Raw genomic sequence first — 14,626 nt, 5'->3', positions numbered from 1 at the left:
GAATAATGACATCCTCACTTGTAAATCACGTATCAAATCCATTCTTTTTTGTGCCATTTTTTCTACTTGGAACAATGTACGTTATCGCCAATTTCTGTTCCTCTCATGGAAACCGGCCACCTTTGTGGAACAGTTGTGGAAAATTGCCAGGTTCTCTTGGTGAAATGTCAGCTGGCTTAGAGGCTGACCACACATATGCCAACACAAAAGTGAAAGCGTAGGAGCCCGGAGGAAATTCCTCAGTGGAATTCTTTTATAGTCCTCCATGCCTCACATCAGAGAGATTTTAACTACATTACTTCCTCGAGCCATGTGTGCCGACGGCTACCTTAGTGTACTACTTTTGTCGGTGATGTGCTAATACTCAGATTAGAGATATCACTGGATATTGCAAACAAGAGGGGGGGATAGGCTTAGAGTAACCGAACGCTGACTTCCTGTTAAAATCACAGTATTAACACACTAAACAACCCCGCGGGCCTGCTCAAGACAGAGGTCTCTGGGAAGTTTACTAATTTTTTCCAGTTTTTATCAGCACTGGGATTACGTTTCTGGCCTGGCTTTGCCAACCTTTTGATATAAGATAGTAGCATTTATTTAAGTCACAGAGGAAATCATTAGCGCAAATATATGGCACGCATTCTTCAAGTATGTAAACTCTCTCATGAGTTTAACATGGCATTTTGAAGGGAAAAAAGAATTGTTAATGATATGCAAATGAATAATCACATTGCAGATTTTATGAAGCAGATCTTGGCTGTTGCACAAACCTGCACGAGGTTCCACCCCTCCAACGATTCAGCAATGATTGAAGTCACTGATGGACACACGCCTCCAAAGATCATCAAATGTTTTGGACCGTAGCAGATTGCATCAAAGAAGGCCCGCAATCCCTTTGCATTGTCACACTGAAGAAAGAAAAAGGGGAAAAGGAAAATTAAGTCAGAAAAGTTTATAAATATACTGTACATAGAATAGTAATGTCAATCGTAGTGACATCAGCAGGTGTAACTGCTCTCAATTCATTCTTTAAAAAAGCAGGTTTCAATCTTGAGAGCTTTTTCCTGATATATATTCCTCATGTACAACCATTTTGCATAATCAAAAATCCAATGCATGTTTCTTTCATAATATGGTGGAATGGAAGAATGTAAATGGAGGAAAGAAAACATGGACCTCGAATTTCTGAATGTGAAAACATGGTCTGATGTACAGGAGAGCCCTACTGCTGCGGCACTATGCGCCTATTTCATATCACTATGGCAACGCTCTTGGCTCTGTAGATGAGCTGAAGGAAAGAAAAGATGTAGCAGGGCTATTGATTGTGATGTGAGCCCCTAACTGTTTTATATTTGATTTTCTGATGTTGGTAATGATATTTCAGTCTCAAGTAAATACTTCCGAAGGTCAATTAACAGCAGTCAGCTTGACCTGACTCAATCCTGGTCGTAACCAGAAATGTCTCAACACTACACACAGTGGCCCGGTTTCACAGACAGGGCCTAGATTAAGCCAGGATTAGGCCTTAGTTCAATTAGGACAATTAAGTACTTAGAAATTACTGGTGTAAATCTTGAGACAAAACAATGGCAGTGACATATTTTAAGATATCTCAGTGCAAGTTGCTTTCAGTTAAAACAGCTCAAACATGCATTTTAGTATGGGACTAGGCTTAAACCTTGTCTGTGAAACCAGGGACTAATGTATTTCTGTAGTGTGTAAATGAGTAAGCTTTGATATTTTTATAAATACTACTATCGTGCTCCGCAAGAAAAATTACACAAGTTTGGAGCAACATAAAATGTGTAAATGATGACTGGAAAAAGCATCTCGATTGGACTGGCCAAATTCAGAGACTTCAGACAAACACTGTTTGTTTTTTTACCAAAAATAATTGTGCAGCTTAAACACATCCCACATCCCAACGTTGTATTCAGAATCTACTGTTAAAAAATCTGACCCATTAGGTTGAACAAGCATGACGCTTCTGTTTCCAGTATGCCTTTATTAGAGCATTTATGTGGTGGATATTTCTGGCCCACAACCAATGATGATACAACAGACGTACATCTCTATTTCTGACACCCCATCGCACTTGGTAGTATTCACTAGCCAGTGAGCTTCAGCGTCTAAAATAGAAGTGTTGAAAATAGACTGTGGCGTATGAAGAGCAGGAATATGAGATGAGGCACTGCAGGGCGAGTCGATTGAAGTGATGCTGTTCATAATGCTGAATAAAACAGCAGGCTTTTAAAATATCTCATTTGCATATTTCCTTCATATTCACTTAATTCTGGACATCAGTAGCCATGAAAATACTAATGCCTGCTACAGACTGTGCGATTTCAGCAACCTCATAAGATCATTACAAATCACACTGTACGACATGGATCTAATAAAATTGGGCATGACATGTAGACTGTATGACGATGACACCTATTGAATCGTAGGCTACGACGCAAGTTAGTGTAGAAGAATAAAACATCAGCATGCGCTAGTGGTAAACCAATAGAGCAAGATAAATCACACTTTGGCAATTGTGGTTCTTATGTGCGCTGAAAAAAGAGGAGGAAGCAAAAGAGGAGAATATGGAATATTGCCAAGGTCATGGCAAGGGGAAAGAGACCAACTTGGCATGCCAATTTTGCAAATGAAGCTTGAGGTAAGTAGTTTCAAATTTTAGCGGCATGTCGTGTTGATCAATACGCCATTTCATGTTGCATTTTTATCAGTGGTGGACGAAGTACACATACCATGTACTTGAGTTAAAGGAAAACTCCGACTTTTTGGGACTTTAGCTTATTCACAGTATCCCCCAGAGTTAGATAAGTCCATACATACCTTTTTCATTTCTGTGCGTTCTGTAAGTGTTATTTGACGCACCCACCGCTAGCCTAGCTTAGCACAAAGACTGGATGTAAATGGATAATGGTAGCATACTAATCCCAATAAGTGACAAAATAATGCAAACATTTTCCTATTTACATGTTGTGATCTGTATAGTCACAGCGTGTACAAATAACAAGGCTATAATAGACAGAGACCATTTTTAATCGTATAAATACTGGGAACTATATTCTCACTAGGCGTAGGAGCACAGCTAAATCAACAACAGGGCGTCTCGTGCTGCGCTAATCACTCCGCCCAAGTAGCCACTCCGCCCAAGCAGCTGTGCTCCTACGCCTAGTGAGAATATAGTTCCCAGTATTTATACGATTAAAAATGGTCTCTGTCTATTATAGCCTTGTTATTTGTACACGCTGTGACTACAGATCACAACATGTAAATAGGAAAATGTTTGCATTATTTTGTCACTTATTGGGATTAGTATGCTACCATTATCCATTTACATCCAGTCTTTGTGCTAAGCTAGGCTAGCGGTGGGTGCGTCAAATAACACTTACAGAACGCACAGAAATGAAAAAGGTATGTATGGACCTATCTAACTCTGGGGGATACTGTGAATAAGCTAAAGTCCCAAAAAGTCGGAGTGTTCCTTTAAAGTAAAGATACTCAAGGTAAAATATTACTCGAGTAAAAGTAGAAGTGCTGCCTTTAAACATTCACTTGAGTAAAAGTACAAAAGTATTTGCCTTCAAATGTACTTAAGTATCCAAGTACTATGATTTTTTTTATGGCTATAATGTCCTATTATAATTTTTGTCACAAGACTTTTGCTTAACTCAGTCTACGTGAAGACTCTAATATCACTCTTGGCACATCAATCTATTAATAAAATGACATTAATTAGTGTATATACTGTATATATATATATATATATATATATATATATATATATATATATATATAGTATTTACTGTATATACTGTATTTTTCACGAGCGTCTATGGTCATAATTATAAACATCCTAATGTTATGATACATTCACATAAACCTGCACAATGCCATTAAATACACACACACACACACACACACACACACACACACACACACACACATACACATGTATGTATATATGTATATGTATATGTATATGTATATATATATATATATATATATATATATATATATATATATATATATATATATATATATATATATATATATATAAATTAAAATTAAAATTAAAATTAAAATTAAACATCACAACGTATTAATGCAGTGTTTCTGCTACTCCCCAGAAAAAAAAAATGCTATTAGGCCTATATGCAAGTAATTTTAGTGTCAACGTAATATGCAATGCTCTCTCTGCTCTGCCCCGCTTAAAATCATTGGCAAAGCGATTTGTTTGGAACTACTGAGAGCTATACACGAATCACGTGACCGTGCGGAGGCGAGATCACAGTAGGCTTGTTCGACTTGAACTGGATTAGAGAGTAGATGGCTCTGTATGCTTTTCAATCACTCTCGCGATTTCGCTCTTTACTTTGATGTCATAAACTGATCGGTCTGTGCAGCGCCGGTTTAAGTCGAACAAGCCTAGTGTGTTGCAACCTCTTATTACATGGCTCGGCTGAATTCCAATGTAGAATGCGGTCTGTTATTTCTTGATAAGAGACCGCTGCGAAGTATAACAGACCATTGCCATGAAAAACAGCGCGTTGCTATGGACGCGGAACGGACTATTTTCTTTGGCGGAAGCAATACAATCGTTTTTAAATCAATAAACTCCTTTTTAAATCAATAATTCGTGTCAAATTATTTATTTATTTTGTAGGTGGCCATGTAATAAGCGGGATAATGTATAGAGAGGCGGTCGTTATAGCGAATAACAACCCCTTCAGGCTGATTCAAGACCCCTCCGCTTCGCGTCGGGGTCCTGTTCAGCCTGTCGGGGTTGTTATTCGCTATAACGACCGCCTCTCTATACATTATCCCTTACTTATATACTGTCTATGGTCGCAACTCTCATATTTAACGGCTCTGGTTCGCGCTTAGTAGATAGCGTCAAGGCAAGTTCAAAACAAAGCGCGCACGTTGTAGGCTACTGTGATTGGTGGTTGGTTTGACAAGTTAAGTTTTTATCCACTCATAAATAAAAAGGAACGACTGATTTTGAAAATGTAGTAGAGTAAAAAGTAAGATATTTGACTTTGAAATGTAGTGGAGTTAAAGTAAAAGTCTTCCCAAATTGAAATACTTCAGTAAAGTACAGATACGCAAAAAAGCTACTTAAGTACAGTAACGAATTACATTTACTTCGTTACTGTCCACCACTGATTTTTATTGGCTAGTCAGTAGACATAGGTCGTAACTATGGAAGCTTGTTTCCGCCACAAAAAAAAAAAAAAGATAATTGCGACTTTTTATCTCACAATTGCGAGTTTACATCGCGAGAAATAAAGTCAGAATTGCGAGATATAAAGTCAGAATTGTGTGAAATAAAGTCGCAATTGCGTGTTTTAAAGTCAGAATTGCGAGATATAAAGTCAGAATTGCGTGAAAAAGTCACAATTGCGTGTTATAAAGTCAGAATTCTGACTTTTTTTCTCGCAATTGCGACTTTATATCTCAGAATTCTGACTTTATATCACGCAATTGGGAGATACAAAGTCAGAATTGCATGATATAAAGTCGCAATTGCGTGTTATAAAGTCAGAATTTTGAGATATAAACTATTCTAAGGTAAAAAAAAAAAAAGTCTGTCTTTTTTTTTTCCTTAGAATTGGACTTTATATCTCACAATTCTGAGAAAAGATGTCAGAATTGCGAGACATAAACTCGCAATTATGTGTTATGAAGTCAGAATTGTGTGATATAAAGTCAGAATTCTGAGATATAAAGTCAGAATTGCGTGATATAAAGTCGCAATTGCGAGAAAAAAAGTCTGAATTCTGACTTTATAAGACGCAATTGCGACTTTATATCTCGCAATTCTGACTTTATATCTCAGAACTCTGACTTTATATCTCGCAATTCTGAGAAATAAAGTCAGAATTGCGAGATGTAGACTCGCAATTGTGAGATAAAAAGTCGCAATCATCTTTTAAAATGTTTTATTCAGTGGCGGAAACAAGCTTCCATACGTAACAGCAAACACACTGTGAGATGATCATGCTAAATTTCTGACTCTGTCAGAAAATGATCGCAGGCTATCTTCTACCAAGACCGTAACAACGAACCTCTTTGAACCTCTCTCACGTAGGACCTCAGTTTAGGAGCCACGACCACAGAAATCGCCAAGATTGGTCATATTTCGTCTGGGACAGCTCAAAATGGTACAATGTGTACCGGGCATTTTTTTTTTTTTTTATTGCTCCAACAAGATGTGATTACAGCAGATGTAGTATGTCAGGAGTGAAATATGCTGTAATAAGTGATGAACAGGTAAGCACCTCGACCACTTAAGGACTACTGTGAAAATGAATCGGTGTGACAACATTTAACTAGACACATCATCATCAACAGTCAATTTATGCTTTATTTCAACCTACTGACCAAGACTGTTGTCTTCAACCATACATGTGATCATTCAGTCTGTAATGAAGCTCTAGATACAAATACCATTCCTGAACATTCAAGCTGAATGAGATGTGAGGTAATTGACCAAGAAATTGTGGTGCTCATGTGACTGAAACACATTCTGCACTGAAATCAAGGCACCTTTGAATACCAACAATCACAACGTGGTCGTTTGCCTTATAAGGCACACATCCACGATCTGCCGAGCAGGCTTTGACCATGTTGTCATGGGAACACACTCCACACTTTGAACGCTAAATGAAGGAGAAAGCGAGGCCGGTATTGATAGATATAGCATGGATTGGCTGCTACAATCATAGGGCTATTAATCATAATCAGTATTCAGAGGTGACGTTCGAGGGCTTAATTTTGGATCTGACAGAGTTGTTGTCTGACTGACAGACTTCACAACAACTGGCCACCACCACATCACTGCAAATCAATTCAATGAATATATTCATTATCTAAAAAAAAAAAGTATACTGTGTATATATACTACATAACTTGTAAAAACATTTTACAGTGGATTTAGTCAGTGGATTCTGGGTTTCAACAGAATAATATGATGCCATATATATATATATATATATATATATATATATATATATATATATATATATATATATATATATATATATATATATATATATATATATATTAAAGTGATTTAAAATAAATAATTTAATATTATATATAATATTTAGCTTTCATTTATTGTATTTTAATTTTAGTAAACTTAAACTAAAACTTCAGTTACTGCCAAGGTGACAATTACATTTTTTGGTCTTTTCTTTTTCCATCTAATATTTTTTTTAATTATTATTATTATTATTTATTTTTATATATATATATATATAAATTTTAATAATTTAGACTCAAATAAAAATTTCATGAACATTTATGCATTTCCAAAGTATATGAGTATGTCAAAAATGTACAGTCAAGCTATATGAAATAAACCACTTAATGTTTGCAAAATCTCCCTCTGCTAAATGTCAAGGTCAAAATCATACTGTCAGGGTTTACGTGGGTTGTTCTGTTAGTTCCATAATAAGTGCCTGGGTTAAAAAAAAAGAAAAAATCTGTGGGTTTTCGGTGTGTGCCACAAATGCTGAAGCTAGAACATCCCTTTAACTATCTGGGTCAATTTTGCAGTTTTGTAATCAAACGGTTCTCTTGGGTAGGCTGCTCAATGGGAGTATGGCAGAGGGCAATTCTGTGTTTATAGGATTGAGGCCCAAAGTCCTGTAATTCAAGCCATTAGCGTGGTAAGTCAGGCCAGCACACTGACCACAAGATTTGCTGCTGTTGACACACCATTTGTCCTGTGACCAGACTCTAGACCTCCAGTAGATGAGGAGGAAAAAGTATAAAGCCAAGCTCTGAAGCACTGATTATGTGTAGATACAGTGGATGCTTATGAACACACCAAATATATACTCATGGAAAACCACGTTATGAGATACTAGCTCCCTCAGGAAATACTCACTATAACTAACTGATTATTTATGGAAGCATTAGTACGTAATTTAACTGCTTCTCTATGAACAAAATCATAAACAAACATGCTTTCGTCGGATCATTCACAAGCTTGATTTGCTCATTTGCTGTGTATATCTGTTGACTGTTGTAGAGCTATCCAATTAATCGTAAAAACATCGCAATGTCAATTCAAACACCCATGCGATCTTATTCCTAACTGACAACCGTTCGCCTGTGTCTTTAACCTTTGACAAAGTCTCACCTGAACATTAAAATCTGCATTGTCGCTTCCGCTGACCCAGAGAAGTTGTCATGCACAGTACAGGTATGAAATGGGTTTAACAAACAGCCTTTTCAATCACACAGTATCATTATTTCTGTGCTACAAAGATTGAAATTATCAGAGGTACTAGGAAAAAAATGTATAGTTCGGTTATAAACATTGATGTCTGGTAGAGATCAAAATAGAGCAAATCACCTTTTGAAAGTAACTTGGCGCTTCAAATAACGATTGTATCAATCGCATCGTTACGACACTAGGTGGCGACAAGTTCAGTAATTTGTCATTGAATCATTCATTCAAGAGATTCGTTCAAAAACGCTGATTATTCCAGTAATGAAAAATTGCCCCGCGGTTCACAGACAAGATTTAGGCCTATTCCAAGACTAAGATGCAGGTTTGAGCTGTTTTAACAAAGCAACTTGCACTGACATTTCTTAAAATATGTCAGTGCCATTGTTTTTTCTCAAGATGCACACCAGTAATGTTTTTTTTTTTGAAGGCATGTTTGTAAAAGCTACTTAAATGCCCTAATTGAACTAATGCCTTATCCTGGCTTAATTTAAGCCCTGTCTGTGAAACAGGGCCTTGAAGTCTTTATGAGTGAGTAATTGAATCAGTCATTCAAACATTTTTTTAAATAATTAATTCAAATTTATTAAAGCCACACCGTGGACTTTGTGACCTAAAGAGTTGACGCATACGAGTTATTTTAAATGATTCCTCAGGCCAATATACAGCGTTTGACACTATTAATGCTCCGAGCGGGGCTGCCCTCTTGAAATACCGCCTATGTAAGTTTGGAGGAGACGGACCGTCGTTGAACAGGTCATGTGACCTGGAGAACGTATCGCTTTACGGCCGTCACGTGACCATAGGCTCTGATATACTGTCTTCTAGACTTTTGCGACAGTGCTGCGGCGCTTGTGGCCTCTAGGGGCGCTAGACGTGAAAGTTCCAGGTCTAGTGCCCCTAGCGCCCGCAAAAGTTCCGCGGTGTAGCTTTAAACATTTTTGAACAGAGAGCAACAATAAAAAAAATAAAAAAAAATCAGAACCTCTAGTAAATGACATGTTATTTTGTTTAGTTGTCATATTCAGAATTGTGAAAAAATAATGTGATTCTCAATTTATCAGGAATCATGCCGCTCTAATCTGATGGGGTGGAAAAGAAATAGAAGAGGGCACATATCTTTGCAATTGCAGAAGCAAATGACTCGGAAAGGACAGTAGGCTAAGGATTATTAATGGAACTATTTCCTCTGACATCTTCAGCATCATAAAATGGCCACCCAAGGTATTGTGGCAACAACAAGGGATAATCACGGCAAGCTAACCATGATGAAACGGCTTGTTAACAGTGGCAACGGCAGCAGCTGCACCTGTCGCCAGTCAATGGCAAATTACTGCACCCAAGTATGCAACCTGAAGACTTTAGGAATGAGAGAGATGGAGATGGAGAGAGAGAGCAAATGAGGAGCAGTATGTCTCATGGAGTTCGATCCTAATATAGAGGCTTAATGACACACAAAAAAATGACCAAAAGTGCATGCACATACAAATGAAGAAAGAAAAAAATCAATTAGAAAACACCTTCCATTCATTAGTCTGCAATGTTGATGACATCCCATATTACATTTTCTTCTTCAATCACTGACCCTATCTCCCTCTGCTGATTCTAAGTAACAGTCTTTTATTGAACTGTTATCTTATCAATGTTCACGGAATACTTATCCTAAACCTTTTCATGTTATGGAGTTCAATTTGAACATGCTTTTTACTCCCCGCTTTTCTATTGTTCTTAAAACCACTTTCTGGAATAAAAAATAGACAAAGATAAATGTCTGTGGTTTGACGTTCATAGCTTAAAGGTTTACACAAATACACGTGCTTCCAGCACAAATGGGTTTTGTGGTGAGGGCTGCTGAAAGAGTGTTTGGAGAAAATATTACATTTTCCATTAAGTATTAAGGATTTTTTTTTCTAAAGGATGTGAAAAACAGCCAACTTTATGTAAGGACATTTTCCATACACAAACAAGTGATGTGAAATTTGCCAGCACAAACTTTTAGCATCTCTCAGGTGATTATTGTAAATATTGTATTTTGTATGATGAGTGATTAAGTATGTAAATGATAGCTAACAGAACTAACAAATTGCATTTATTGCTCCATAAAATGTTTTATTTCTCCGTAAATATTAGGCTAAATATATGTGATTGGTCAGCGGAAATTTACTGTGTACGAAATAACTCGCTTGCTTACTATTCACTATATTGTGAGTGCCACACCATGACTATATAGGTACACAGCTATCCTGAAGTAAAATAAATAGCCTACATAACATTTGCATAAATGCATAAAACATACTGCATGTATTTGGCAAATAAGATGCAGGTTTTATCATTAAAATACCACATGCTCAAATAATGCAAATGTTTATTAGAAATCACACCTTATTTGGATTTGTGACGATAGCATAATGGAAAGAACCTTGCAGTTAGATCAGTTACAATGTGCACACAGGATGTGTTCTTGCATTTAAAAACTGACTTTTTTACTTGACACCATCTTGAAAATGCAACATTCATTGCATAGAATGCTGCAAAAACAATAAGATACAGTAGGTAGTCAACCAAATCGCCAATTACCACCACGTGTACCGCTGCCGTGAGACCGATATACAACACTTTCACACTCGTTTGTGAAATCACCACCAGACCTTTGCTCAGTAAGACTGTAATTGTGATGTTTTTACTTTTACTTGTGATGATAAAATAATGAAATTAACTACTAATAATAACAGTAATGGTAATATAGTATTATAACATTTAATCTTGGCTAATTATTTATCATACTGTAAGTGCTTAGTGAAATATTACACTGACTGAAGTGCATGAAGTGTGCTTACATTTTACAGAACATTACAGCCGTATTTTATATTATTACACGAGGTATGCATTATGCTTTAAAATAAATAAAACAACATAAAGGATGTATTTTTAGGTGGGTCTGAATGGGAACAGTGATATAGCCTAGCTTTCTAACACATGGATTTATTTATGCATGTACAGCTCCTATCATTTTAAATGGGGAAACATCAAATTTTCCAAAGCTGTTCACCAAGCTTACGAATAAATTTACTTTAACATATGATATATATTTTTTTCTCTTACACATCAGCTCAATCCCTTGTAATAATGTCTGTTTCAGTGTTCTGTCTATTGAGGGGTAGGAAAGGGGTGAGAGGGTGATTCTGTAAATTGTTCATATACTGATTTAAAAAAAAAAAAATAAATGAATTCTGACAATAACTGTCTCATACATTTTGTTCCTAAATGCTCTAATCATGAAAAAAAAAGAAAAAAAAAGGCATTTTAGCCAATGTGCATGTGCAGTCATAAGCACGGGTCTCATATAGAATGGACTGTTTCTATAGAAACCGGAGCTTCTAACAGCAGCTGCAGCGACGAGATGAGTACGTATTGGCTCTTTTATTTTGCTTTTCTATTTAGAAGGCGGGACTTATTCCGCCATACTGTGTGTTGCACTTTCTCCCATTCATAGCAATATGAGTGCGCCGTCTTTCTATATATTAAGTTGTTGGAGCTACAAAATAGCTAAATAAGAGAATTATAAATGAATATGTTGATGCGATACTGCTTAATATCATAATCATAGTGCTAAAAGTGATTATCCAAGAATGCCAAGCCCCTTAGGATGGATGCCCTATGACCTTTTCAAACTCTCAGAATTGCAAATCAAGAGTTCAGCAGGAGAAATCAAATCAATGCTGCCATTATGTCCAATTTCATTGTTTAAAAGCATAGGCTACAGCAGAAAGAGATCAGCATGGCAGCCGTGCAGATGCTGACTATTACTCTCCCTCCAAAGCAGGAACCAAATGGATGCAGTTTCAAAAACTATAATGGACTCTTTTTCATAGAAATTTGTGCAGTTTATCTTTGATGTTTATCGTAAAATAAGGCTATATAGTTTAGTAATCCATTCTATTATTAATTCCTTAAGAGTCTTAAATCACCTTATGTCCAGGTGCAGCAAGTACAGTACAGAGATCAAAGGGCCTACGACGAGAGTCATGTTCAGTGTTCCTGTCCAAAAGCCAAGGTCTTTATCTCCCATTGCATTTAGAGCACACAGGCATGAGGGGAAAAAACAGTCCTGTGCATTTGTTCCCCTTCACCGGGCTCAGGGATCCATCGAGCTCCACTCACGCGCATAAATCCACCTCGATTTTTAAGACCCCTAGACAAGTGGCTTGGGCTTTTGGACATTTGTGACTGCAAACCAGCACCATGCTTGCTGTGGGAATTTTTGCTTGAGATGTTCACACCTTTGTGTCACATGAAACTGAACCAAGTACCCTGGATTTGTAACATTTGTGCACGCTGGAGTAGCTGAGAGAGCGCATTGATTGACTAATACCAAGAGCACACACCACAAGACCAAAGCTAGTCATCCAGCATACATTTCAAAGTTTTTAGTTATGCTGGTGAACTACACAACTAATCACAGACTAGATGTGTAAAGCTATGATCTAGAAATTGGTTAATGTGTCAGTGACAAATAAGAATTTCCAAGATAAACAAAACAAGTTTAAAACACAGGCACCAAATGTACTCTTTATATGCACGTTGGTTTTTATATGGTTTTGTTAAAATTCCATGCCATTTTCACGACAAAATTCCCTACACCTTAAATACATGCAAGTTTACACATCTTAATCACTATTTATACAAATGTTTTAAAATATGTTTTCAAGGTAAAAGTATTGTTTTTAAAAATGTATTGAATTATTACATTTATTTACAATTTCATAAACATTTTTGGGGAGTTGCACCATGTGCCAGTTTACAACTCTAACCTTGCCTTACAAAAAGTTCAAATATATTCTGATATTTTAAAATATGTATTGACCTTTGTCTTTAGCTCTGCATGTTGGCAAAACCCTGGCGCTACCCAGTGAATCAAACCCACCACAAGTAGTGTAGCAGCATAAGCACAAACATGACACACTCGTGAACTTTGGTGGTAAATAGTAGTGCTTGAGGGGGCTGTGCCAAGACTAGTGTTGAATAACTGCCATGCTTTTCCAGAAGACTGGAAACTAAACATCTCCGGATCAGCCCAGATTGCTTGTGAACTGTAAAAGCCATTTTGTTTTGAGTGCACTGAACCATTATTAGAGGTTTGCGGATGTCAGGGGGGCTTCGTTTTATGGAACGGATCTTATACAATGGCTTGGTTAAGGGATGAAAAATGGCTAAATACATTTAAAAAAATTCCACAATCCATCACCTCTTGAGGAAGCTGTGCTCGAGGCTGTGATGAGCATCAGGCAAGTTACAACGCAGTGACATCAAGGTATTTTCAGACTCAAAGATGTTCAAAGGTTCCCACATGAAGATGAACGACACTGTATACAAACAAACTGCAAGGAGAGCTATTAGTATACTGTTATGAAGAAGGCTTAAAACAATATATCTTTGTAATTGGTGGAAATGTGGAAAGAGACAGAGCGAGAAGGATGGCTGTGGAAAGGAAGGCCATTATCAAGTTAATTATTTCTTGGCCCGAGGTCCTCCATTCTCCCCAGGATGTCTCCTCTGGAGAGCCAGGGAGGGGAGGCGGGGATAATTACTGCCATTTTGGATAATTGTGGTGATGTGGCGCTCGGTACAGCATCAGGCCGGGATAAAAGGCCAGCCTGGATTTGGCCCTCAAGAGTTCCTCTAAGTGGAACGCCATCTAGGTCCCTTTCCCAGAAGCCCATTCTTCGAAGTACTTTCCTAAAGCAGTCCCGTGGCCTGAAAGACTGCCCTTCAAACTAAAATCTCTTCCTCTGAAGTGGTAATTTAAACAAACGTGATAAAATGAAATGCAGCCAGTGGATAAGTCCATGATTAATATGTTCATACATTAATTATGTTCAGGGAAGGCGATTTCTAGAGTACCTTTAAGGCTGAAGGTGCCAAGAGTTGTGAACACAACTGAATTATCTTCCCAGCTGCCACAAAGAGATGCATTGCAGAGACCCCGAGTAACCCAGGACTTGTAAGTTCCTCTTTCTTGCTGACAGCTAACGTGCCGTTGATCCATTGCTCTGCTGGCGACATGTTATTACTTAGACTACCACTGAACAGAAATCCCATTTTTGAGCCTAAGCCTCACCCTAAATGCTCATACCACTTCCATTTATTTGTTATTACGACCGGTGCCATGGCTGAGGCCATTAAACATTCAGAGAGAAGAGAGAAATGTTTTGCGAGCAATAGTGTTGTCACAGTAGTGATGTATGTCTCGAGACCGGTCATGGACCACTTTTTCTTGTCACGGCCTTGACGGTCTTTGGTCTTGGTCTTGTCTTGGTCTCGGACCTCTCGGTCTTGTCTAGGTCTCGCTGTCTCAGACCGACATAGTGG

The 14,626-nt window shown here is 37.5% G+C and overlaps 1 protein-coding gene across 1 annotated transcript in view; it reads right to left on the bottom strand.

Annotated features, from left to right (window-relative positions):
• Positions 1-14,320, bottom strand: part of gabbr2 (gamma-aminobutyric acid (GABA) B receptor, 2) — a gene marked incomplete at its 5' end in the record, with an annotated part of 155,103 nt that extends 140,783 nt beyond the window's left edge. Inside the window, one exon of the mRNA XM_081376553.1 lies at positions 14,159-14,320. Within this exon, the coding sequence (XP_081232679.1) occupies positions 14,159-14,320 (162 nt within the window). The remainder of the gene's footprint in view (positions 1-14,158) is intronic.
• Positions 14,321-14,626: the final 306 nt, after the last annotated feature.

This window comes from Scardinius erythrophthalmus (genome assembly GCF_964197995.2).
Source record: "Scardinius erythrophthalmus genome assembly, chromosome: 10".
In the NCBI taxonomy this organism is placed as follows: domain Eukaryota; kingdom Metazoa; phylum Chordata; class Actinopteri; order Cypriniformes; family Leuciscidae; genus Scardinius; species Scardinius erythrophthalmus.
The sequence above is the reverse complement of the archived record's forward strand: the minus strand, read 5'-3'. Positions and strand labels throughout refer to the sequence as shown.